The sequence below is a fragment of the Hemiscyllium ocellatum genome, chromosome 26 (genome assembly GCF_020745735.1).
Source record: "Hemiscyllium ocellatum isolate sHemOce1 chromosome 26, sHemOce1.pat.X.cur, whole genome shotgun sequence".
NCBI classification, from domain to species: domain Eukaryota; kingdom Metazoa; phylum Chordata; class Chondrichthyes; order Orectolobiformes; family Hemiscylliidae; genus Hemiscyllium; species Hemiscyllium ocellatum.
The window spans coordinates 8992629-9019099 of record NC_083426.1 but is presented as its reverse complement, the minus strand read 5'-3'; the positions used below and the strand labels follow the sequence as shown (position 1 = coordinate 9019099).

Here is a 26471-nt window from a genome sequence, read left to right as displayed (position 1 = left end):
CGTGAATCTCTTCTCTGTCCCCCTAACTATGGACTACTGCTCTGCTCCTCTTTGCCCTTCCCTTCTGAGCAACAGGGACAGACTCTACGCCAGAGACCTATGCCCCATGGCTTACCCCCAGTAAGTCGTCCCCCTGAATAGTGTTGAAAATGGTATACTTGTTGTTGAGGGGAGCCACCACAGGGGATCCCTGCACTGCCTGGCCCGGTGAAATGAGGACCTGGGATTTTGACCTGAGCACTTCACAGCAGGATGGGGAATGCAACGATGATTTGGTTCGATGGTGTGATGGCTGACCGTGTCTCCACAGCTTCTCGTGGACTCGCAATGGAAAGTTCTTCAATGTCGCAAAAGATTCCAGAGTGTCGATGCGATCGCGGTCAGGCACCCTCACAATGGACTTCCGTTACAGCGGCCGGGCGGAGGACTATGAGGGGGAATACCAGTGCTCAGCCAGAAATGACTATGGAACTGCACTCTCCCACAAAATATTCCTTCGAGTCTCCAGTAAGATCAATCTGTACATTTAATTAGCAACTCTCTTTTACATGGAACGTTTCAGGGTAGGACTTTGTTTTGGTGATGGTTCTGGATTCAGAATCCAGAAAAGGTGAAGTTTGATCTCACTTTGGATGTTTGCCAGTTTGAATTAAGAAATAATGATCAAGCCCCAGTCAGAATGAGCGGGGGAGAGCAATGTATCACGGTGAGACTACCTGACCAGCAATCCACAACTCCAGGCTTAATGCTCTGGGTGGGGAGGGGTTCAAATCCCATCATAGGAGCTGCTGGAATTTAAAAATAAAATATTACATTTTACGAATAAATCTGGAACTAAAAAGCTAGTCACAGTAAATGATAACCATTAAACTGCTATTTGGCTATTGTAAATTTCACCTGGTTCACTGTATGTTAGGAAATCTGCCTTCCTTACCTGATCTGGCTGATGCAGTATGTGTCTCCAGACCCATAACAATGTGGTTGACTCGCGGATTAGCAAGCCAATCCGTTCAAGTGGCAATTAGGAACGGGCAATGAATGATGAACTTTCCAGTGACCACCTACATACTGTGAACATGTGAGACCTTTCCATTAAAGAAATCTAGAAGCCTTGCCCATTCAAGTCCATGTGACACTCCAATCTCTGACCAAATTGTTCTCTGAATTGGCTGGCCAACGTGTTGCATTCTGGGAATTGGCAGTAGCTGTGGTCCTTGCCAATGGGGGCCATTACATGGGCTTGCATGATCGAATGAGACCATGTTGTATTGCCCACATTGTTTATGTGAGACTCAATGACTTAAAACTCAAGTCCATGGTCAACACCTTGCCCATTATCCCAATCCTTCATTGTCTCCCTGAAACCAAATTTGAAATCTTTTGCCTTGTCTACAAATCTCTGAATGCTCCTGACCAGATCTTGACAAACTCCTCTGGTTTGTCCTCTTCCTTAAGCTGACTAGATCCCACTGAATTAATTACTCTTTTCTGACCCTCCTGGAGCTCTCTTCTTAAACTTGTCCCACTTCCCCAGCTTCCATGAAATGTGAAGATCTGTGGCATTATTTCAAATAAATGTAGGTGAGTTATATCTACTCAATGTCCAAGTTAATACTTATTTCTCAGTCAGCCTCATTGAAACAGATGATCTGGCCATTTTCACATTGCTGTGGGAGCTTGCTTTGTGTAAGTTGGTTGTCATATTTCCTATATTATCAACACTAACTCTCCTTCAGAACTGTTATGTTAGTTGTAATGCTCTTTGGGAATGAATGATACTCTGGAAAGGCAAGTCTTTTGTCTCTTTTAAAGACCCCTCAAGGCCCACATCTGGCCCACTGGTTTGGCCAGGGCTTGTTTCAAGTCTCCAACTCAATAAAGAGAAAAGACAATGGGCCCTGAGTCTCCATGGAGGCTGGGAGTCTCAAATAAGGAGGGAAAATGGTGGATTGCATTTCCAGCATTTCTTCAAAACCTGTACCATTTCAAATCTTTCCTAGTTCTGATGCAATGCCATTGGCCCCAACATAAGGTGTCATCTAATGCCCTTCCCTCTGCTGGATTGGGTGGTGAGGGTCATTTAATCAGGCAAGGGCTGGCACGGTGGCTCAGTGGTTAGTACTGCTTCCTCACAGCACCAGGGAGCTGGGTTCATTCAGCCTCGGGCCACTGTCTGTGTGGAGTTTGCACATTCTCTTCATGTCTGCTTGGGTTTCCTCCGGGTGCTCCAGTTTCCTCTCACAGTCCAAAGATGTGCAGGTCAGGTGGAATAGCCATGGGAAATGCAGGGTTATAGAGTAGGTTGGATAGAATGCCCTTTACAGGGTTGGTATGGACAGAATGGCCTCCCACTGCACTGTAGTGATTCTATGGGGGTGGCCAGTGGGGACCCTGCCTCCATTGGGATTGAATCATTAGCAGGAGACTCAGGGACAGCTCCCTGCTCCCATTGGCTCACCATCTGAAGTCATACATTTGGAGTCCATAGCATTGCTGCTGATAGTAATGCAGCAGGACAGGCAGATATCTGTGAGGTGGTAAATGGGCCCCCTGTTGGCTCAGGAGGGGATATTCCACTTGAGCGAACGCACTCCATACTCGGCTGAGGGACCCAGCATCTGCAAGGAGTTTCACTGAGAGATATTTCTTGTCTTTGCAGTTGGCCCCTCCCCAAATCCCTCACCCACCCCCTCCCCTAATGTCTTGGGAATCCCTTGATAATACTGGCCAGTGCAACGAAGCCTTTGATTGGCCAGCAGCTCTCAGTGCGGGTGTACCTTGCACACCTGTGGATCCTCGATCCTGGGAAAGACTCAACACTGTGCAGTGAAGTGCCCGAGTGGTAGACAGTATAGTAAAATGTCCCTTATTGAGACAATGGGAGGCTCTGAAACTGGAGAACAAAACCCACAATGTCTCAGTGAATCCAGCCCGTTATTTCAGTCTCCACAGGCACTGTCAGGATTTTATGGTCTATTTTTATTAACAATATCCCTCCCTCCTATAAATGTTCCTGTCAATGGTGTTTAAAATTGGTCTCCTTTCCCCTTTGCTGCTTTCTCTCCCCACGGTTGTCTACTTAGAGGTGTTTGAATCCTAACAAAGGCTCCAAGTTTGTTTATAGCTGCTGCTGTTTGTTCCTGGATGTATCTGAACTCGGTGTGATGTGCTATCACTGACAGTCCCTCTCTCTGTCTCTCTGTGTGCTACCTGACCTGTAGAGGCACCCCTGTGGCGTAAGGAGGTCTTAGATCCTTTCCAGGTACAGGAAGGAGCACCCTTGATTCTTCCATGTCAACCTCCTGCTGGACTTCCCCCTCCTGTCATCTTCTGGATGGACAGCAGTAAGTTTCGCTACATAGCTGCTTGGGGCTTTTAAGTGCTGTGAAAGTTTAACTCCTTGGGATCAATGCTATTGTATACCCTCATTAACATTTGTGATGTTGACTTGTCACCAATTCTCAACCAGGTCGCTGTATTTATCACTTCTTTCTGATTTTTCTTGGAGAGTTTCAAAGATGGGTCTGGTTCATTAAAGTTTGTTTGCAGAACTGTTAACATCTTTGAGCTTGCAGATGGTTCAGGGAATGCCTTCTGGAATCTTCTGCCTTCAGGTGTGTGGAGTCAGTCAGCTGACCCTTTGGACCCATCCAATTGAGCACAATCACACAGGGCAATGAATGGGGAGCAGTGGTAGTGTCCCTAACCCAAGGCCAGGAGTCCTGGGTTCAAGTCCCACCGGTGTTGAATAACTTCTCTGAATGGGTTGATTAGAAAATATCTCACAGAGAAAGAGCAAAGTATCTGAGCAGTTTGCTGGGGGGGGGGGGGGGGGGGGGGTGAGGGGTGGGGGAAGTGAAAGGATAGCAGGAGATATTGAATGGAATCCTGCTGGAAAAAAGGTGGCTTTGGTACGAGGAGGACTGATGCTTCTTTACGAAAGAGAACAAGTGAAGGTAAGAGGGCTCTTGTGGCACAATGGTAGCATCTCTACCTCTGAGCCAGGACGGCTGGGCTTAAGTTCTACCTACTCCAGAGGTGTGTCATAACATCTCTACACAGGTTGATTGAGAAACTATCTAGAACAGAAAGGTGCTATAACAATACAGGTTATTTCCTCTTCCGACTCCATTATGATTGCGTTCCCTACCTCTCCCTCACCATTGGTGGTCTGCATTGTCCTTGGTGGGATTTGCATGTAATTTAATCAATTGAAAACGTGGGTAATTTACTGGTGGTGGGTAATAGATGAAAATTAAACCACGGGTGATTTGGTCATGGGAAAGAAGGACACGTGTAGTTGTGTGCAAGAGCACATCTGGATATGTAAAGACAAACTAATAAACGAGGGATCATCTGATGCAGTGGTAGTGTCCTTTCCTCTGAGCCAGTAGGTCCATCTTCAGATCCCAGCGTTTGCAGAGGTGTGTAATAGCATCTCTGAATAGGTTGTTTAGAAATATCTCGACTAATGAACAACAGGCCATTGCTGTCAAACATACATCAACAAGTAATGAACATCAGCATTTTGTAGCAGTCTGTTTACTTGGTGAATGATCTTGGGTTTTCAGGGTTTAGTGGGTCAGGTTAAGCTCTCTGCCTCCTTTAAGACAATATTCACATCCACAAGTATCCACTCCTTCCACCACTGACGCTCAGTAGCAGCAGTGTGTACTACCTACAAGATGCGCTGCAGAAATTCATCAAAGATCCTCAGACAGTACCTTCCATACCCACGACCGCTTCCATCTAGAAGGACAAAGGCAGTAGATACATAGGAACATCAGCCCCTGCAGGTTCCCCTCCAAGCCACTCACCATCCTGATTTGGAAATATATCACCGTTCCTTCCCTGTCATTGGGTCAAAACCCTGGAATTTCCTCTCTAACAGCATTGTGGATCAATCTACAGCAGGTGGACTGCATCAGGTCAAGAAGGCAGTTCAACCCCACCTTCTCAAGGGGGCAACTGGGGATGGACAGTAAATGCTGACCAACCAGCGACACCCATGTCCCTCAAATGAATAAAATAAAAAACAGTGGTTTGTCATTGCCAGTGGTGTGAAAGGTGCTCAATGTGTATCACCATCCTTGTTCTATACCATATTGAGCCGACAGCACCTTCAATGTCAATTCACTACAATTGTGTTCAATGCTAGAGACTTAGATTATTTTGCCTACTTCCTGTTGCTTTACCTGCCGTTCCTGCTGCATATTTTATATTTTTCAATGTCGAGGAGATACTCGTTTCTAATTGTGCAGCTGCTTATGTGTTACAAACCTCTCAACTCACAAACTATCTGCACACGTGTTCATGCTACGTCAAGCTTCTCTGCTTGCTTCAGTTCTGAGTCAACACCCAGTCTCAATCAGTCATATATAGTGAGCATAGATCAGCTGTCAGACTGCCTTAACCAAACACAGCTCAGTTTAGTTGAACAATTAAACGCTGTGGCCTGGATTTTCACCAAGTCAGGATGAGGGAGTTGACAACCTTAAACTGCTGCCACTTTTTTCCCGTTAATGCCACCTTTAAAAGAAGCATCCGCAGCTTCCGTCTTCTGTGGTACTGGGCAGAAATGGGTATTGCAGAAGTTGGAGATTAGAGTCAAGATTAGAGTGGTGCTGGAAAAGCACACTGTTCCGATAACGGGCTTTTGCCCGAATCATTGATCTTCCTGCTCATCGGATGTTGCCTGATCTTCTGTGGTACTGAATCCATTTTAGAATGGCAGTCCAAAGTGACCATGTATCACATGGTGTGGTACTCTAGTCTGTGTGTCAGAACGTGTTGGAAGGAGCCGTGCTGAGGGGCCTGAACTAACCTGCAATGGGGAATGCTGTATCACAGGAGGATATGAAGCTTGAAACTTTCAGCAATAGGAGTGTACAGTGAATGATGAGAAACATATAAAAGAACGTTAATTGTTTTAGTCACTTGGGCAACTCCTCCCAACAGTGTTGTATGGGTCCTGGAGTGGCGAGAAGATGGTGGGGCCATAACCATACACATGGAGTTTCTGGGAGAATAACTATATTACAGAAATGTGAGGTATAGATAAGGTGAATGGCAGGTGTCTTTTCCCTAGGGTGGGGGATTTCAAATCTAGAGAGCATATTTTTAAGATGAGAGGAGAAAGATTTTAAAAAGACATGAGGGGCGATTTTTTTTTACACAGAATAGAATGAACTTCCAGAGGAAGTGGTGGATGTGGTTACAGTTACATTTAAAAGAATTTGAATAAGTACTCAAATAGGAAAGGTTTGGATGGATATGGGCCAAGTGCAGGCAGGTGGGACTAGTTTAGTTTGGGATTATGTTCAGCATGGACTGGTTGGAATGAAGGGTTTGTTTCGGTGCTGTATGTCTCTGTGACTGTAATAAATATTTGGGTGGCAAAGATTAAAGTTATATTGGTATGTAAAATGTAAGGAGATGGAGTATTGTCCTTGGAGCTAAGATCTCTTGTCTCTTTTTAGTGATGGAATCGATCCCTCAGAATAAACGTGTGTCTCAGGGCCTGAACGGAGACCTCTACTTCTCCAACGTGGTGCGTAGTGATGCACGCTTTGACTACATCTGTAATGCCCGGTTCCTCTTCACTCACACCATTCAACAGAAAAACCCCATCACCATCAAGGTGATAACCAGTAAGTATCAATGGACCACCCTCTACCTCCTCCTGCCGCAGCTTTCAGTCACAACACTGTTCACTGGGCACCAAAGGATAGGAGGTTGTGGATTAAGGTTTAATGATGTATCTTTCACCCTTTCTGAGGATGAGTTTGACTTGCAGAATGTGATGCCAAGAAACCCAATGCCCAGCAGCTCAGTGTGGTACAAGGTGACAGGGATTTTGGGCACCGTGAGGGGATATTTTCAGCAGGTAATGTGAACCATTCTCTAGTTCCTCATCCATAGAACATACTGCTTATAATTACAGCCAAAACATATCCTGATGGAAATTACACCAAAATCAGGTAAAATTATTTTCAATGTTGCATGAATGCTCAGTTTTAAAGGGTTCATGTCTTTGTCAGGGAGGGTGCAGAGGAGCTCATAGAATCCCTACGGTGTGGAAGCAAGCCATTCAGCCCATCAAGTCCACACCAACACTCCATCCCACCCAATCCCTGTAACCCTTCATTTCCCATGGCTAATCCACCCAGCCTAATTTAGCATGGGTAATTTAGCATGGCCAATTCACCTAATCATCGTAGGAGGAAACTGGAGCACCTGAAGGAAGCTCACACTAACACAGGAAGGACATGCAACCTCCACACAGAGAGTCACCTGAGGGTGGAATTGTACCTGGGTCCCTGGTGCTGTGAGGCTACTGAGGCCCCTAGAGATCTACTAAATTGATAGCAGGCATGAGGGATCTCGATTATATTGGAACACCAGGGAAGTTCACAGAGTCACAGAAGTACAGAAGGAGGCCATTCGACTCATCCTGTCCCCATTGGCTCTCCAAATGAGCATTCCATCACTCATACCTCTGCATATTGTTTCTAACCAGGTAATACATTACTCCCTCATGAATGGCTCCAGTGAACATGCCTCAACCACTTCTGCAGTGTGTTTCAAACCCTAACCACTTGGGTAAAAATTTCTTTCCCTCCCGTTTTGCAAATCACTTTAAATGTGTGCCTTTTCATTTTATGAGAGAGAACAGTTTCACCTGTCTATTCTGTCCAGTTACATATTGAGAAGGTACGGTTATAATGAGAGTTGAGAGAGGTGTTCAAGATCTGGAAAGGTTTTGTTAGATTAAACAAGAGGAAGGTAATTTCAGGATTAGGGTAGATCACTTCTACCTTGAGTGACGAAGGAAACAGATACTTAGGAACGCGACCATCTGCAAGTTCCCCTCCAAACCATACGCCATCCTGACTTGGAAATACATTGTGGCTTCTTCAGTGACACTTGGTACAAATCCTGAATCTCCCTTCTCAGCATCATTGTGTCACTTTAGCATGTGGACTGCAGTGGTTCAAGAAGGCGAGCTCACCACCACCTTCTCTGGGAAGGATAGGAATAGGCAAGAAATAGTGGCCCAGCCGTAGGTCCCCATAACCCATGACTGTGTAATTGAAACAAAATAAATCTGAGATGAGGAGAAATTTCTTCAGTCAGAATATGGTGAATACTAGAGGACTGAGCGAGTTCAATCGTTGAGCTTTTTTTAAGAGATGCGGCGATAGAGAATGTTGGTATCAAGGGCCAGGAGATGGTGTGGGAAAGTGGTGTTGAGGTAGATGATCAGTCGTCATCTATCTGAATGTTGGAGCAGGGTCAATGAGCTAAATAGGTGAAAGTGAGGACTGCAGATGCTGGAGATCAGAGTCGAGAGTGTGGTGCTGGAAAAGCACAGCAAATTAGTCAACATCCGAGGAGCAGGAGAATTTGCGGTGGATCCTCCTGCTCCTCGGATGCTGCCTGACCTGCTGTGCTTTTCCAGCACCACACTCTCGACTCAATGAGCTGAATAGCCTATTCCTATTGCTATGTTCCAAGGTAGAACTTGTCGACAAGCAGAAGGTTCGGTGAGTAAAGAACACAGATTTAAGTAAGTTGGCACAAAAACCAGAGATGGTGATGAGGAGGAACATGATTATGTGGTGAGTGGGTGTTATGTGGAAACCACTGCTTTAAATGCTGGTGAAAATGAAATCAATGATAATGCTCAGAAGAGAATGGGATAAATACCTGAAGGGGGAAAGATTGACAGGATTACTGAGAACTGTCAGGGGCTAATGGTAGCTGTTTCAACAAGCTGAGGACTATGGGTCAGAATAGCCTCCATCTCTTCTGTGTCAATTTATGATTGTTGTACCATTTATCTGCAAAACCTCGACAATAAACTAGGCAATCCAACATTATGCCCTCACTGACTGATGAATGCATTGCTCTCAAGGACAAAATGCCACTCACTGACTAAGACACAGTTCTGACCACCAGCCTGATCTCAGTCAAGGTGGTAATTGTGGGTGTTATCAGTGAGTCTCAGGTTGGTCAAGAGGGAAAATAAAAATCTGCCTGGATTCCCACCCCTGTCCCCTGATTCAGTGACTTGCTGTGGGCAGGATTTCTGGGGACAGGGTCAGCTTTATGGGAGCACAGTTATTAACAGTTATCCTTACGCTAACTGTCCAGGCAGACAATGAGCGAATTGATTATTTGGCCAGAGGTTTTAGATTGAACTCTTGAAATGATATGCCACGTGTGATGCAGAGATTTCAGGAGTAGGTAGCAGAATTATTTCAAATTTCAGGAAAAAAGCACTAAGGTCCACACACCCCCTTTCCATTAGCTTGATTCTAACATAAATGGATTCACGTGGTAACAGCATAAAGATTCCCACTGCTCCCATCCAGTTCTCCCATTGCTGCTGGTGTATCCCAGATGGTACATCGTCAACCATAAGAACCAACCTGAAGCTGCCCTACTCCCTGCATTATCATGCCAACTCCAGTCAACCATTAGTTGCCAAGCTTTCAAGAAAATGTTTCGGCTGATGTGGCACAGTTCATGGACGCAAGTTAGCTAACGGATCACCTGAGATTCTGGGCAATGTCTCTCCAATTCATGGTGTCGAGTTGAGGTTCTATAGGCCTAAGTCATCCGAGGCTATCAATGCAGCAACACAGCGGGCAGTCAATGTTTGTTTTGTGTAGATGTGGTTCAGAACCTCAGTGGGATCTCACTTCCTATTCATTTTAAAGAGATAAATTGAAAAGCTTTAAATCTCTCAATGACAGTGAATAATTCCAAAATAATAATTGTCTGATGGTTGGGCTTGTATGGTCTGTTTGAGTATGACACACTGTCCTTTCAGCCTAGACCTCACAATCAGAATACATAATGGATTTTGTTTTTAAAGAGTAAAAGCTTGAAAATAAAGTGGCGCCATTTAATTTTGTGTTATTGGTGTGACACATTAGCCACCAGTTAGTCATCCAGTCTGCTACACTCTTTCAAACAGCCATTGTCTTTGACCCTCAAATAAACTCTGACCCCACATCTGGATCATCACTAGGACTATTTCCAATTCCTTATTATTGCTCAGCTTCAGCCCCGTGTCCCAATCCATCTGCTGCTGAAATCCTCATCCTGTCTTTGCTGGTCCTAAACGTAACTGATCCAACCCACTCTTAGCTGGCCTCCCACACTCCATCTTTCTTAAACTCAAGTTTATTTCAAAATGTTGTAGCCTGTGTCTTAGCTAGCAGCAATCCCTGTCTGCCTCACTCTACCTTCTCCCCAACACCACTATCAACACTCTCATGTTTTCTGAGCCATTGGTTATGAAAGTCTTGATTCTAAAATCCTGACACTTGTGGTTAAACCCCTCCTTGGCTTTGCCTTTGCTATCTCTGTAATCTCTCCAGTTCCACAACCCTTTGAACTAGCTTACCTCTTCCTATTCAAGCCTCTTAAGCATCCCCCAGTCTTAATCATTCCACCATTGGTGGTTTTGCCAATCTGCAGAATCCTGTTTCTCTCACGTTCTCAATTTCCTCCTTTTACATCATCCTTGGAGCAACTTCTTTTATCCAACTATTGGTCATGTGACCTAAACTCTCCTGTTCTGGTTCAGTATCATTTTTGTTTTATAATCCTCTTATGAAGTGCCTTGTGATGTTTTACCACATTAAAGGCATTATGGAAATATAAATATTGTATAAGCAAAATCATTAGTTTTCTAAACAATAGTTCTTAATGTGGACCCAAAAGAGAAATGCTGGAAAATCTCAGCATCTGTAAGGAGAGAAAAGAGCTGACACTTCGAGCCTAACTGACCCTTTGTCCTAAAAGCCACACTCAGAGCCATGCACCACCACATGAAAGCACTCGACACCTCTCTCCAGCAGCACTGACTTACTCTCTCTCAAAGCTGTCCTGGTCCACAGTTTCATTTCATCAAAGAAAAACGAGCTTTGACAAAGGGTCAGTTAGACTTGAAACGTCAGATCTCCTTACAGATGCTACCAGACCTGCTGAGGTTTTCCAGCATTTCTCTTTTGGTTTCAGATTCCATCATCCGCAGTGATTTGCTTTTATCCTTTTTAACATGGAGCCTTGTACACACATTGTATTCATTTTAATTGCATTAAATTTCAACAGCTAAACCACTTTCCATTGTTTTCCCATTCAAAAAAATACAAATGCACCAAATCCTTTCCCATTGGTTTGATTATATGAATTTTGAACAATGAAATCCATTCACCTTACAGTAGGCTTTCAGTGGACTGAACTCCATCCAGTTCTTTAGATTTTGAACACTTTCTGTTCACATTATTGTGTGGGATTCCGGCAAATACAACCCCATCCATGTAGTTTGTTATTGTGAATTACAAAAGGCTGAGCAATTGTGGGCTCTTTCTTGTTCCACAGTTAAAACATAGCTGTCTAGGAATTTCTTCAGTCATTTTCCCACGATGACTTTGGCAGAAGATCACCAGGAACTCTGCACAACAAACACGCCGAGATAGTTTGCATCAATCAGAAGAACTGAAAATTGTGATGGATAATATTTGAAACACTCAGTGTTCCATTTTTCCGTTGTCAATCCTCAAAATACTGAACATTGTCTGCTAACCAAATTTGTCAAGAGACAACTGTGTAACTGGGAGGCCTGCATTCTATTATGTATCTTTAGATTATGTTTTCTTAAGAATTTTGTTTTTATTGAGGTTTCCTTTTGTCTAGAATGAGTAGGAGGCTGGACCAAGTGAAACATTACTTGTCGCATCAGGGAAAGGTTCATCATGGTGGAGGGTGGGCTGGTGTTGGGGTGTTCTTGGGACATGTTTTCTTCAAACTCCCCCCTCTAAGTTAGTTTCCCTTCAAATCTCTTGAAGATTCATTGTACAGTCATCTCTGCCAACCTAACATGTAAGGTTAGGGATGACTTTCCTCATTGTCAAATCTGAATTCTTTGTCAAGAGTCTGGCTCAGTCACACTGCTGTTTTGAGTTTTTAATACAGTTTTTAATCACATGTCCTGAAATATTATCGCTAACCTATTCCGTTTCAGTGTGACATGTATTTTGGTATTTGATATTCAGCAACCGCTGATCACTGGTTGCTTGCTCCAATCCATTTTTACTTCTTTCTCTTCATATCTTGTCCTCCTTTACCAGATGCAATCCACCCTTGGATACTTTTCCATTCCTGAAATGCTTCTCACTGTTATCCTCTCCTCCCCACTTCCCCTTCACTCTTGTGCCCATTCTTCCTACCATTATGTCTGCGACACCCACTCTGCCATACACTCCTTTAACCCTGCATGATCCTCATCCACATAACTTGCCTGCAGACACTTGTCTGGGCCGTCTCATTTCCATTTGGTCCCCTCTCCCCACCCCCGCAGTTCTCCTGCCTTGTTTTGCACGCTCATGTTGTTTTATTTATTACAGTGGATACCAGTTATGAATCTGTGTCAACTATTCTGAATGAAACTGAATTGTCTGGTGGTGAGTTATAGCACCTTCTAGAGAACTTCATGTATTTTAACCCCTCTAATCCCTTACTGAACTGAGCTGTGAATTAACTTAACGTCCCAGATTGCAGTGAAACCCTGACAGCTGTATCTCAGGAATATGGTGTCTTTATGTAATTTCTTTCAATCCACAAATGAAAATGATCCACAAATGCTTTTATGCTCATGTACCAACCTTGAATCAATCTGATATCTGACCGAAATGATTCTGGTTTTGGTATTTATACAACGGCATAATATATTCCCCGGGGAGAAGTTCACAGAGTGCAGCAGGGATTGAGGGGGGAGACAACGATATTCAGAAGCAAGAAAAAAAGTCACAGAAACCTGTCAAATGGATTTAATGACCTTCTGAGTCTCAGGGATGAAGGCATAGAAGGTAAGGTAGTGTCAGGAATTCAGAGTAAAAATGAAACCCTGCAGTTATTGGAAATCTGGAACGAACATGGAGGAACATGCAGAAACTCTTCTTGCGTTTATAACTTCTCTTCGGCACATCAACTGGGTCTTCCTGCAATCTGTGCCCCTTGCTCCTCCTCTGCCCCTGTCAACGGTGTCAGAAACATCATTTTCCAACCCCCTTTCAATTCTGAAGAAGAGTCGCACAGGACTTGAAACGTTAATACTGTTTGTTGCTGCACAGATGCTGCCAGACCTGCTGACCACTCTCTGTACACATTTCAAGGGTTACATGGAACCCTGTACAGTCAGTGGCATTTGAGAGCAGAAGGAGATGAAGAAAGTTGTGGAGCAGAACAGGACTATTGGTCTCAAAGCTTTGAGGAGATGGGTTTGTGTTGAATGTGGACAATGCAATGCTTACTGAGCAGTCCCAACGGTATTGAGAGAGCTTCAAATGAACAACATGGATTGCAATGGTTCAAGGAAGTGAGTCACCTTCACTGTTTTCATACAGTGAGGGCTGGTCAATAATCCTGATCTTGCCAGCGATGCCCACATCCTTATGAATGAATAACAGAAGCACCATGTCAGATTATTGATTAACAGATTGCCCTCACCAGTTAGAATGCCAGGGCCCTTCTCTGAAAAGGTTATTGCATTAGGCAAAGTGTCTTTTTTGTTGTTGCCATCCCTTGAAATTGCTATAAATCTTTTTTACAGATTATTTGGTGGGATTTGAACTTATGGGAGGTCACTGCAGTGAATGTGTCGGTGTAGGGGCAGCATGTCGGACAACTCCCAAATTTGGATTTCATTGATTTGTCAAATCCCAAAATGATTGGTCAAAAATGTGATTGGCCCTAAGTGGTCAGGGTGGGTGATCTCAGTGAAAAACGCAGGATTCTTAAGGGTCTTGACAGGGTAAACACTACCTCATGGGAGAGCCGAAGATCAGTGGGCATAGTCTCAGAAGTTAGGGGCAATTGAAGGCTGAGATGAGGAGGAATTTCTTCTGTCAGAGGGTGAGAGTCTTTGGAACTCCATGCCTTAGAGAGCTGTGTGTATTTAATGGTGAGATAGATTCTTGATCAGCCAAAGGTTACAGGGAAAGGGCAGGAAAGTGGAAGTGAAGAATATTGATTCAGCCTGTTACCCTATTGCATGGCGGAGAGAACTGAAGGGGCCGATTGGCCAAGTCTTGTTCCTATTTCTTATGGTGTCATGGACCTGGTAGTGACTAGTGCAGTCAAATAAAATGAGAAAAAATTGGGTCTATACTGACTGAAGATATTGTTTGAGATGCTACTGGGGAAAACATAGAAAAGTGGAACAGAAATAGGTCATTCAGCACTTCGGGCCTGCTCCCCCACTCATGGCTGATCATCCAAATCAGTATTTCATTGATGATTCCTGATGAAGGGCTCTGGCCCGAAACGTCGAATTTCCTGTTCCTTGGATGCTGCCTAACCTGCTGTGCTTTAACCAGCAACACATTTTTAGCTCTGATCTCCAGCATCTGCAGACCTCACTTTTTACATCCAAATCAGTACTCTGTTCCCACTTTTGCCCCATACTGTTTGATCCCTTTAGCTGTGAGAACCATATCTAAATCCGAATTGAAAAACATTCAATGTTTTGGTCTCAACTGCTTTCTGTGGTAGAGAATTCCACAGGCTCCCCACTCTGGATAAAAACATAGAACATAGAACAGTACAGCACAGAACAGGCCCTTCAGCCCACGATGTTGTGCCGACCATTGATCCTCATGTATGCACCCTCACATTTCTGTGACCATATGCATGTCCAGCAGTCTGTTAAATGTCCCCAGTGACCTTGCTTCCACAACCAGAGCTGGCAACGCATTCCATGCTCTCACAACTCTCTGTGTAAAGAACCCGCCTCTGACATCCCCTCTATACTTTCCTCCAACCAGCTTAAAACTATGACCCCTCGTGTTAGCCATTTCTGCCCTGGGAAATAGTCTCTGGCTATCGAAAACATTTCTCCTCATCTCAGTAAGACAAAATTTTGTTAGTCAACAAATTTGACAGCCTGTGAAAGAATAACAAGAAACAAAAATATTCAAAACAAGTTGAAGAAAAATACTTTTCCAAAATGATTTTCTTTCATGTGCTTCACTTGATGTGATGTCTAAGTGTTGGATCTTTAAATCCCAGAGAATCCAAGCCAATTCTGAAAGATTGTTATTGTCCCTCTTGCCATCCATACGAAGGGATGCAACATGGGAAAAGAAACTAAAGCCAATAAAAAATTAAAATTGAATGAGAGGATATTGAGTGGATAGTGTTTGGATAATTCATTCATGATTATGATTGCTTTGAAAGCGTTGATAGACTACGACATCGAAACTGTATGGAATTTTGAGATTCTGAGCTTGTCCAGTTTCCTTTTTGTTTCTCCACCTTCTGTTTTGTTTTACTGATTTGATTGTCAATCTTTGGAGTTCAACATGTATCCACCAATCAATATGGAAAGGGCGGACTAACAGATCATTACTCCATTGCTGTGTTTGGCTGCTTGCTGTGCACCAAGTTGTTTCTGAGTTTCTTACGTCGCATCAGTGACTATTCTTCCACAGTGCTTCACTGGCTGTCAGACTCTGTGATATCCAGTGGATGTGCAAGGAGCTATATAAGTGCAAGGCATTTCTTGATTTTCTCTACTGGGAGGATCTGTAAACACTCAATTCTAGAATATATTGAAGCAAAGCTTGACATATTTTTAGATACTAAGCAATACACCCTCTAAAATTTCTTTTCGGCGCACAGACCTCTGAGCTCCATGTGAGGCAGTGACTTCTGAAACTGGAAGTGTGTGTAAAACCTCAGAATGGCTACATGGACACACAGCTTAGAGGTAACACTGATAGGCAGAGAGTTACAGTATGGGGATAGGGCATGAAGTCTGACTGGAAATAAATGATCCATCATGATCTAATTAAATGGTGGGTTAGGCACACATGGTCAACTAACGAATGGCCAGTCAGACCTATACTTCATCTGGTCTTATTAACAGTCTTGAATTAAACTCAGAATTGTTGCTAAGTTTGCATATGACACAAAGATAGGTGGTGGGACAGATAGTGTTGAAGAACTGGGGAGGCTGCAGAAGGTCTTGGATTGGTTCAGCAATAAAGTAGCAAACAGAATACAATGTGGGAAAGTGTGAAGTTATGCACTTTGTTAGGAAGAATAGAGGCATAGACCATTTTCTGAGTGGGGAAAGGCTTCAGAAATTTGAAGCATAAAGGGACTTACAGGTTCCTGTTTCAGGATTCCCATAAGGTTAACATGCAGGTTAAGTTGGCAGTTAGGAAGACAAATGCAATATTAGCTTTCATTTCAAGAGGGCAAGAACACAAGAGCACAGATGTATATGACTATGGGTCAGACCACATTTGGAGTATTGTGAGCACCTTTGGTTCATGTATCTAAGGAAGGATGCACTGGTGTTGGATGGGGTCCAGACCAGGTTTACAAGAATGATCCTGGGGGTAAAGGACTTCTCATCCGAGGAGCGGTTGAGAACTATGAGTCTGTACTCAGTGGAGTTTAGGACAATGAGGGGGAATCTGACTGAAATTAACAGAATTCTGATGCCTGGATGGAGTCGATGTGGAGAAGCTGTGTCTCTAATAAGAGAGATGAGGACCTGAGGACACATCCTAAGATTGAAGATAGATCCTTTAGAACTGAGATGAGATGGAATTTCTTCTGCCAGAGGATAACTAATCTTTGGAACACTTTCCCGCAGAGGGCTGTGGAGACCAAGTTATTGCATATATTTAAGACAGAGGTAGAATGAATGATGGACCAGATTGAATTGACCATATGGCCTAATCATGCTCCTACATCTTATCATCATATGGTCGTCTGAATGGTAATGTAATCACTATCTAAAATTTACAGCAACATGTGTTCATAGAAATTCTATCAAATAGCTTGAGGTTCTTTGCCAAATAACTAAACCTCTTCACTATGCCCTTGTACTTTAAACATTTCAGAATGTTGTTTAAACTAAAGTGGTGGATTCTGACAGTGATCATTACTTTATTACCTGAGAACATTCTAACCCGTCTCTATTCAGCTGTGACTCAGTCTGTAGTGTTCTCAAATCTTAAGAAATTGTGGAGTTTCAGTACCACTCTAGAACAAGAGTCTGGATGGACCCGGTATGGAGGGAGTGCTGCATTGTTGAAGGTGCGCTGTCTTTCACATGAGATGTTAACTGAGGCTCTTCCTGACTTTTCAGATGGATGGAAGAAGGCAAATAGTTTGTTGGCCTTCAAAGTGAGAGAATTTGAGCAGGGATGTTGCTGCAATTGTACAGGGCCTTGGTGAGACCACATTTGGAGTATTGTGTGCGGTTTTGTCTCCCTATCTGCCAGAAACCCAGTCACTGTCCTTTCACTGGGACTTGGGTCAAAATTTGATCCCATCTAATGGAACGCGGTTTCCTCTTGCCAAAATGATTCCAGTTGGATTGAGTTGGGACCAGATTACCTTAATCATTGTAAATCTAGACTAGAGAGGTTTGAACTGGTCAGCACCAACTAACAATCCTACTCTATGAGGTCACGTGAATGTGGAAATTACGGGTTAGGAGTGGGATGTTTTTGTCTTTCAAACTCGACATTCCGATTTTTGGAATGGAAATCCATTCTGTCTCTGCTGGAGTCTCCAGGAATAACCTTGAGAGAAAAAGCATAGGAGGATGAGTGAAAAGAAGTCTCATTCCCTTTCTTTGGAAGTGTTTATTTTTATCACAAGTGAATAAATCCAGCCCCATGCTCCTGATCCAAGGGTACCCCGTGGGGAGAGGTGGGCATTTCAGTGGGCATTCGTGTGGACTTACTCCTGGGCTTGGTCAAAGTGACCATTGATAGGTCCATGGAATGGATGGAGCCATTGTGTCCCGTTGTCTGCCTCCCTTCTACAGTCATGTCCACGTTCCTTAGAGAGGTAACATCTCTGCTGGTGCAACAGAGGCCTCTAGAGTCTGATGGGCACCAGAGGACCTGGTATGCATCATCATCACACCATAAAATATTATTTGATTTGATAAATTTTCATTAACCTTCTGTTGCTTGTTACAGTGCTCCGCCAGGGACCGCTAATGTTTATTGTTTTAGGAATAGAAAAATAAGCAAGTGTAAACGATGCTTTTCAAAGGCACCTACTGAGGCTAAACAAGTGGAGCTTCACTCTTCCTCCAGTCATGGTAACCTGATGTGAGATCACTTAAGCCTACCAGCAAATATCCAATATCAGAATTCTCCCAATTGCCTGGCAACAACATCAACAAAGATGGATAAATGGCAGCTGTCTCATTAGAGAGAAAAAGAAAGAGAGAGAGAGACTGGTGGTGGTTTAACCTGAGGGTCACCATGTCTCAGGCAAAAGGAGAGATTGGGACCTTTCTGCTAACCTCAGCTGAGGTAAAATAGTAATCTTAATAAAAACCAAATGTGGTGAAGTGAAAGTGCCCCTACTCCTGGCCCCGGAGAACTGGATTCAAGTCCCACTTACTCCAGAGGTGCCCAGCAACATCTCTGAACTGAAAATAGGTCAATTTTTTTTAAAATCGAAAGCAAAATGCTGTTGATTCTGAAAATCTGAAGTAAAAACTAAAAATGCTAGGGAAGCTCAGGAACACAATGGCTCAGTGATTAGCACTGCTGCCTCACAGCGCTAGGGACCCAGGTTCAATTCCGTGCTCGGGCGATTGTGCAAACTCCATACAACCATTCTCCCCGTGTCTGTGTGAGTTTTCTCCAGGTGCTATGGTTTCCTTCCACAGTCCAGAGATGTGCAGGTTAGGATGGATTGGCCATGCTAAATTGCCCCATTGTGCCCAGAGATGTGCAGGTTAGGGTGGATTGGCTGTGCTAAATTGTCCAGAGATGTCCAGACCATGTGGTTGAATCATGGGAAATACAGGGATAGGATAGAAGGGTGGGTCTGGGTGGGATGCTGTTCAGAGGATTGGTGTGGACTTGATGGGCCGAATGACCTGTCTCACATGGTAGGAATTCTATATCTGCAGAGACAGAAAGCCAGAGTTAACGTTTCCAGTCCAGTGACTCTTCCAAACTTCTGATGCAATGTCATCAGATTCGAAACGTTAACTTTGTTTCTGCCATGGCAGATGATACCAAACCTGCCGAGTTTCTCCAGTATTTTCTGTTTCTATTAAACAGCCATCTTGCTTGCCCTGATTACTTGGGTCCTGTAGTCAGCTGAAGGGTATGGGATTTACAGCCCAGAGAAACAGATGATGCAAAAGAATAAAATTATGTGACATTTGGGGATCCGTTTGGGGTTAGCCATTGCTGAAAATGTTATTTACATCTTTGAAATTGTTAGTGACAATGTGCATTCTCTTATAATTGACTCCCAGTGGTTTTCAGGTTTTCAGCTGATTACTTTAGAACATAATCAATTAAGAAATAATTTCCATGTGTTTGAGAAATTGATAGGGAGATAAGGAGAGGTTTTCCAAGTGATGAAGGAGTCTAGGACAAGACATGTCCTGAAATCACAGCCTAATCATTCAATTTGTTTTCACATTGAGAATACCCTCTATTATGTTGTGTGGCACTATCACTGTGCTAGACTTCAAGCAGACCTAGCAACAGGCTTGCATGATATGGGCCATTGTTGCAGAAGATTCATCTCCCACCACAATCTGTAACCTCATGGCCCACTGTATCCCCACTCTACCAGATCAACTATCTATTCTAGTTCAGTGAGGAGTGCAGAAGGGTGTGCCAAAACCAGCACCAGACATACCTCAGAATACGATGTCTGCCTTGTGGAGGTACCAAACAGACTACTCACTGCCAAACAACATAAGCAGTGAGTAAGTGATTGAACTCAGCAATTCCATATCCAATGGATCAGTTCTAAGCTCTGCAGTCTACCACATCTAGTTGTGAATGATAATGGGACAATGAAGCAACTCTATGGTGGAAGAAGCTCTATAGTTAAATGTCCGCCATGTTGCTGTGGGCCTGGAGAAACATAGAGACCAGACCAGGTAAAGAAGGCAGATTCCTTTTTTGAAAAGACATCAGCTAACCAAATAGGTTCTTACAATTGTTATAGTCACCACTAGGCCAGGTCTTCATTTTTTAAATTGTTGAATGCAGATTTCATCATCTGTCACGGTGTGACTTGAACCCCTATCCTATATAATAGGCCAGGGCATCTGGTTTGTCAATCTAGTGACTAGTAATTGGACAAAAGTATTGAATTTCAGAGGCGAGGTAGGAAGAGTGACGGCTCTTAACATTGAGTAAAAAATGAGGTCTGCAGATGCTGGAGATCACAGCTGAAAATGTGTTGCTGGTCAAAGCACAGCAGGCCAGGCAGCATCTCAGGAATAGAGAATTCGACGTTTCAAGCATAAGCCCTTCATCAGGAATAAGAGAGAGCAGCCAAGCAGGCTAAGATAAAAGGTAGGGAGGAGGGACTAGGGAGAGGGGCGATGGAGGTGGGATAGGTGGAAGGAGGTCAAGGTGAGGGTGATAGGCCGGAGTGGGGTGGGGGTGGAGAGGTCAGGAAGAGGATTGCAGGTTAGGAGGGCGGTGCTGAGTTGAGGGAACCGACTGAGACAAGGTGGGGGGAGGGGAAATGAGGAAACTGGAGAAATCTGAATTCATACCTTGTGGTTGGAGGGTTCCCAGGCGGAAGATGAGGCGCTCCTCCTCCAGCCGTCGTGTTGTTATGTTCTGCAGATGGAGGAGTCCAAGGACCTGCATGTCCTCGGTGGAGTGGGAGGGAGAGTTAAAGTGTTGAGCCACGGGGTGATTGGGTTGGTTGGTTCGGGCGGCCCAGAGGTGTTCTCTGAAGCGTTCCGCAAGTAAGCGGCCTGTCTCACCAATATAGAGGAGGCCACATCGGGTGCAGCGGATGCAATAGATGATGTGTGTGGAGGTACAGGTGAACTTGTGGTGGATATGGAAGGATCCCTTGGGGCCTTGGAGGGAAGTGAGTGTGGAGGTGTGGGCGCAAGTTTTACATTTCCTGCGGTTGCAGGGGAAGGTGCCAGGGGTGGAGGTTGGGTTGGTGGGGGGTGTGGATCTGACGAGGGAGTCACGAAGGGAGTGGTCCTTGCGGAACGCTGATAGGGGAGGGGAGGGAAATATATCCTTGGTGGTGGGGTCCGTTTGGAGGTGGCGGAAATGGCGGCGGATGATACGTTGTATGCGGAGGTTGGTGGGGTGGTAGGTGAGAACCAGTGGGGTTCTGTCTTGTCCACCACCAAGGATATATTTCCCTCCCCTCCCCTATCAGCGTTCCACAAGGACCACTCCCTTCGTGACTCCCTCGTCAGATCCACACCCCCCCACCAACCCAACCTCCACCCCTGGCACCTTCCCCTGCAACCGCAGGAAATGTAAAACTTGCGCCCACACCTCCACACTCACTTCCCTCCAAGGCCCCAAGGGATCCTTCCATATCCACCACAAGTTCACCTGTACCTCCACACACATCATCTATTGCATCCGCTGCACCCGATGTGGCCTCCTCTATATTGGTGAGACAGGCCGCTTACTTGCGGAACGCTTCAGAGAACACCTCCGGGCTGCCCGAACCAACCAACCCAATCACCCCGTGGCTCAACACTTTAACTCTCCCTCCCACTCCACCGAGGACATGCAGGTCCTTGGACTCCTCCACCGGCAGAACATAACAACACGACGGCTGGAGGAGGAGCGCCTCATCTTCCGCCTGGGAACCCTCCAACCACAAGGTATGAATTCAGATTTCTCCAGTTTCCTCATTTCCCCTCCCCCCACCTTGTCTCAGTCGGTTCCCTCAACTCAGCACCGCCCTCCTAACCTGCAATTCTCTTCCTGACCTCTCCGCCCCCACCCCACTCCGGCCTATCACCCTCACCTTGACCTCCTTCCACCTATCCCACCTCCATCGCCCCTCCCCCTAGTCCCTCCTCCCTACCTTTTATCTTAGCCTGCTTGGCTGCTCTCTCTTATTCCTGATGAAGGGCTTATGCTCGAAACGTCGAATTCTCTATTCCTGAGATGCTGCCTGGCCTGCTGTGCTTTGACCAGCAACACATTTTCAGCTCTTAACATTGAGGCAGTATTTGACTGACTCTGACATCAGGGAGTCCTCACAAAACTGGAGTTAGTGTGAATTGGGGGACAACTCTTTGCTGGTTGAAGTCATACCTGACGCACAGGAAGATGGTCATGGTTGTTGGAGGTTAGTCATCTCAGCTTCAGGACATCTCTGTCTTGTTCCTCAGGGTAGTAACCTAGGGCCAAATGTCTTCAGCTGTTTCAAGATTGACTTTCCTTTCATCATAAGGTCAGAATTGGAGATGCTTGGTCAAAATTGCACAATGTTCAGCACCATTTGCAATTTCTCAGATACTGAAGCAATGTATGTTCGAATGCACCAAGAAACTGAACTACCTGTATATCCACATTTGGATTGGTAAATTATATGTCACACAAATGCCAGGCGTTGACTATACCCATATAAAATCAAATTACTGCGAATGCTGGAATCTGAAACCAAAAGAGAAAATGCTGGAAAATCTCAGCAGGTCTGGCAGCATCTGTAAGGAGAGAAAAGAGCTGACGTTTCGAGTTTAACTGACCCTTTGTCAAAGCAATGTATGTGCTTTGACAAAGGGTCAGTTAGACTCGAAACGTTGACTATACCCACTTGCCTGGGTGAGCACAGCTCCAACAAGCAACAAGAATGGCTCAAGAAATTTGACACCATTCAGGACGAAGCAACCCACTTGATCCACCATTGATGCTTAGTGGCAGCAGTATGGACTACCTACAAGATGCCCTGCAAAATTCACTACTGCTCATTAGATATCACCATGACCATTTCCATTTAGAAGGACAGCAGATAAATGGGAATACTGCCAAAAAGTAACCCCTCCAAGTCACTCACCATCCTGACTTGGAAATGCATCACCGTTCCTTCACTGTCACTGGGTCAAACTCCTGGAACTGTTCCCAACGGCATTATGGATGTACCTCCAATAAATGAATTGCAGCAGCTGAAGCAGACAGTTCACCACCGCCTTATCAAGGAAGCACAGCCAGTGACAACCCCCCTCTCTTTTGAATTAATAAATAAATGTGCAACGTCACAAAATATTTACCCATGTAGCGATTAGCTAAGGGTATACAATATCCCAAAGGCAGCAATAGTTACTGGTTTAATCAAGTGTCCAATCAGAAGTAGCTTTGCCAGGTAGACATATAAAAGGATATGGATGTGGTAGTAGATGCAGTTTGAGTCTAAATCAGCCACAATCTCACTGATTGGTGAACAGCAGAATGGCCTCCTCCCTTCTCTTAGCTTGCTATCCTCAGCTTCCTGTGTTGATCACTTTAAAATCACTTCCGAATTTGAATACATCAAATGAGATTTTTAAGGTTCTGTGCCAATGACATGAACACGCATTGAGGTGACCGGTCAGGAAGTGTTGGAAGACTGCAGCATGCAATGCCCATTGATTTCTGAGGTTGAAAAGTATCAAATGGTGAATCTGCCTCTCATCAAGAATCCCAGAAAGGTTGGTGATTGTCTGCAGAATAGTTATATTACTAACTATAACTGACTATGTCAGTGCTCAACAGAACTGTTCACGTGGTCTGAGCTGGAGGGAGATACTTTATTTTGCCATGGCCAAATTATGGGATTATTAAATCACAGAATAGCTATTTGGCTTATCGAGTCAGGTTCTGTTCTTTGCAACAGCAATTCAGCCTGTCCCATTGCCAAACCCTTCGCCATCACCTCTCAAATATTTTCCTTTCAGGTGCACAACCAATGTTCATTTGAAAGCCTTGGTTAAATCTGTATCCTCTCAGACAGTGCATTCCAGATTCTAACCACTTAGTGTACAAAGTTCTCATTATACAATTAACCTTAAATCGATAACTTCTGATTCTCAAATTTTCCACCAATGAGGAAGTTTCTCAACATCTGCTCTCTGGAAACTTCCCAGTTTTTGAAAGCTGTCGATTAAATCTCCCCTCAAATGATTCTAAAGTAAACAACCTCAGTTTGTTCAATCCAATCACGTAACCGAAAGCCCTAGACATATTCTTTCTCTACTGTCTCTCTGCTGCCTTCATACCTTCCAAAAATGCAGCACCCAGATTTATGTTCAATACTCCACTAGAGGCTGAAATAGTGCTGAATGAAAACTCACGATAAATTCCTTCATTTTGTACATTATACCTCTTATTATGGACCAACCAGACCAGGCCCCCTCAAAATATATTAAGAAGGAAGCCTTGACCCTAATATTTTCTTATTTGTAAGATAAATATCAGGTGCTGTGTTCCACAGACAATTCGATTAATCAAACTACTCATCATTAAGCAAAACACTATTTATTCAAACACTATCATTAAAATACAACAGAAAAAAAAGGAACTTGGAATAACTTAACAATATTGAAAAACTTAACAGAATAATAGATTATTTTACTACTAAACAGTAACTGTTCCAATAAAGCAACATCCCATAAACAAGCCTTGGCAAAAAGCAAATTCATAAAACAGATTGACTCACATGCTGTTATCAATACAGGAGGAAAGAACATCAGAAGCCAATTCTGAGACAGAGAGAGAGAGAGAAAACTCCAGCTTTAAGCTGTAGCAGAGAGAGGCATGGCAGCTTTTCACAATCCCAGCAGCTTCTGCCGAAAGCTATCTAAAAATCCTGGTTCTGTAAGAGTTTGACTACACCCACTCAGGCTGCTTCTATTGTTCCAACTTTTGAAAAAAACCTCCTAGGCCTCACAAGTTGTTTACTGGCTTTTCAACTAGACACACTGTCTTAAAACCTCTCTTTAAAAAAAGGATAAAATAACCTCTTAAAACTACAGCATCACACAGTCTTTATAAAACCCAAGATCCTGTGAACAATTATAACCACTTTCTGAACCTACTTTGTCACCTGTCGTGATATATAATAATGACTTGTTTATATTTACTCCAGACATTTTAGTCCATGTGCCCCTTTAGAGTTACATCCTTCATGTTACATTAACTGTCCATACTATTAGCAAGTTTTGAGAAGATTTGTAGCTCAGATTGAGGTTCTGGATGTAGGTTTGCTCACTGAGCTCAAAGTTTCATTTTCAGACATTTCGTCATCTAAAGGAAACCCAAACACATAAATAGAAAGCGGGCCATACCACCAGTGCTTCATCTGGAGGCTCACTGATGATGTTACCTAGTATGGTGACAAAATGTCTGAAAACAAACCTTCCAGCCCAGCGAGCAAAGTTAGCTCCTGTCCTTACTCTTCCTATTATGAGACATCACTTCATATTTCTCTGAATAAATTTAATTTGCCATGAGTCTACCTATTCCACTAGCCTGTCTACATCCTCTCAAAACCTGCCGCCAGCCCCTTGTGTTTCACAATGCGTCTGTTTTGCGTCTGCTGCAAATTCAGAAACATTACCCAGTGCACCCAAGTTCATGTCATTAACACAGGCCAAAAGAAGCATGATCCTGGTACTGACCTCAGGTAATTTCACTGTATACCTCCATCCAGTCCAGAAAACTACTGTCATTTTGCAGCCACTCATCGATTCATACCCACGCTGCCACTGCCCCTGCCATTGTGGATGGTTTTTTTGTTTATGTTATTAAAGATACTCAAGGGATTGGAATTATCTGATTTAAGGAGTTGGATCATGTACAAAGGAAGGCAGAGGGGTGGGGTGCAATGAGCAGATTGGAGGATCTTTGTCAAGGTCAGAAACAGACCCAGGCAGCGGGTCATGGAGGGAACCGTTAGCCCCGACTTCCTACCCACCTCTGCTCCATTGTTATGTCTGTGCCCAGGCAGCCTCGGGAAGGGGTTACACAGTATCCACTGGCTCACTTGTGACCTTCACCAGCAGTGGGCACCGTTGGAGGGCTTCATGGAATCATAGAGATGCACAGCACATAAAGAGACCCTTCAGTCCAACTCATCCATGCCTACCAGATATCCTAAATTAATCTAGTCGCATGTGTCAGCATTTGACCCATATCCCTCTAATTCCTTCCTAGTCGTGCACCCATCCAGATGCCTTTTAAATGCTGTAATTGTACAAATCTCTACCACTTTCTCTAGCAGCTCATTCCATACGTGCACCACCCTTTTGTGTGAAAAAGTTGTCCCTTAGTTCGCTTTTAAAACTTTCCCCTCTCACCCATAACATTTTCATTGAAACCCTGAAAGCTGATAGAATGCCTTCCTTGATTACAGTGCTCCTTTCAGGAGTCGTTAACTTCTCATTTGGTTTAATTGATTGAATTCACTTTCGGTTTTCGAAAAAGCGTATTAAAAAGACATTTTGTCCATTCACAGGGGAAGTCAATTAGTTAGTGTGATTATTGTTTGTACAAAAGACTGTGCAACGAGATGGCAGAGACAGGACAGGAGGCAGAGATCTGTCAGGCTGCATCCTGTGAACAAACCTACTGTGAAGGAAAACAGTCATATCTCGTTTTGTCTTTCACCGTCAGGCTTGGGTTCAG

The 26471-nt window shown here is 44.0% G+C and overlaps 1 protein-coding gene across 1 annotated transcript in view; it reads left to right on the top strand.

Moving 5' to 3' along the window:
* The window catches only part of LOC132828140 (neurofascin-like), a 125683-nt gene that overhangs the window by 11805 nt on the left and 87407 nt on the right, over positions 1-26471 (top strand). Inside the window, exons 4-7 of the mRNA XM_060845060.1 lie at positions 311-507; positions 3222-3344; positions 6480-6650; positions 12423-12479. Of these exons, the coding sequence (XP_060701043.1) occupies positions 311-507; positions 3222-3344; positions 6480-6650; positions 12423-12479 (548 nt within the window). The remainder of the gene's footprint in view (positions 1-310; positions 508-3221; positions 3345-6479; positions 6651-12422; positions 12480-26471) is intronic.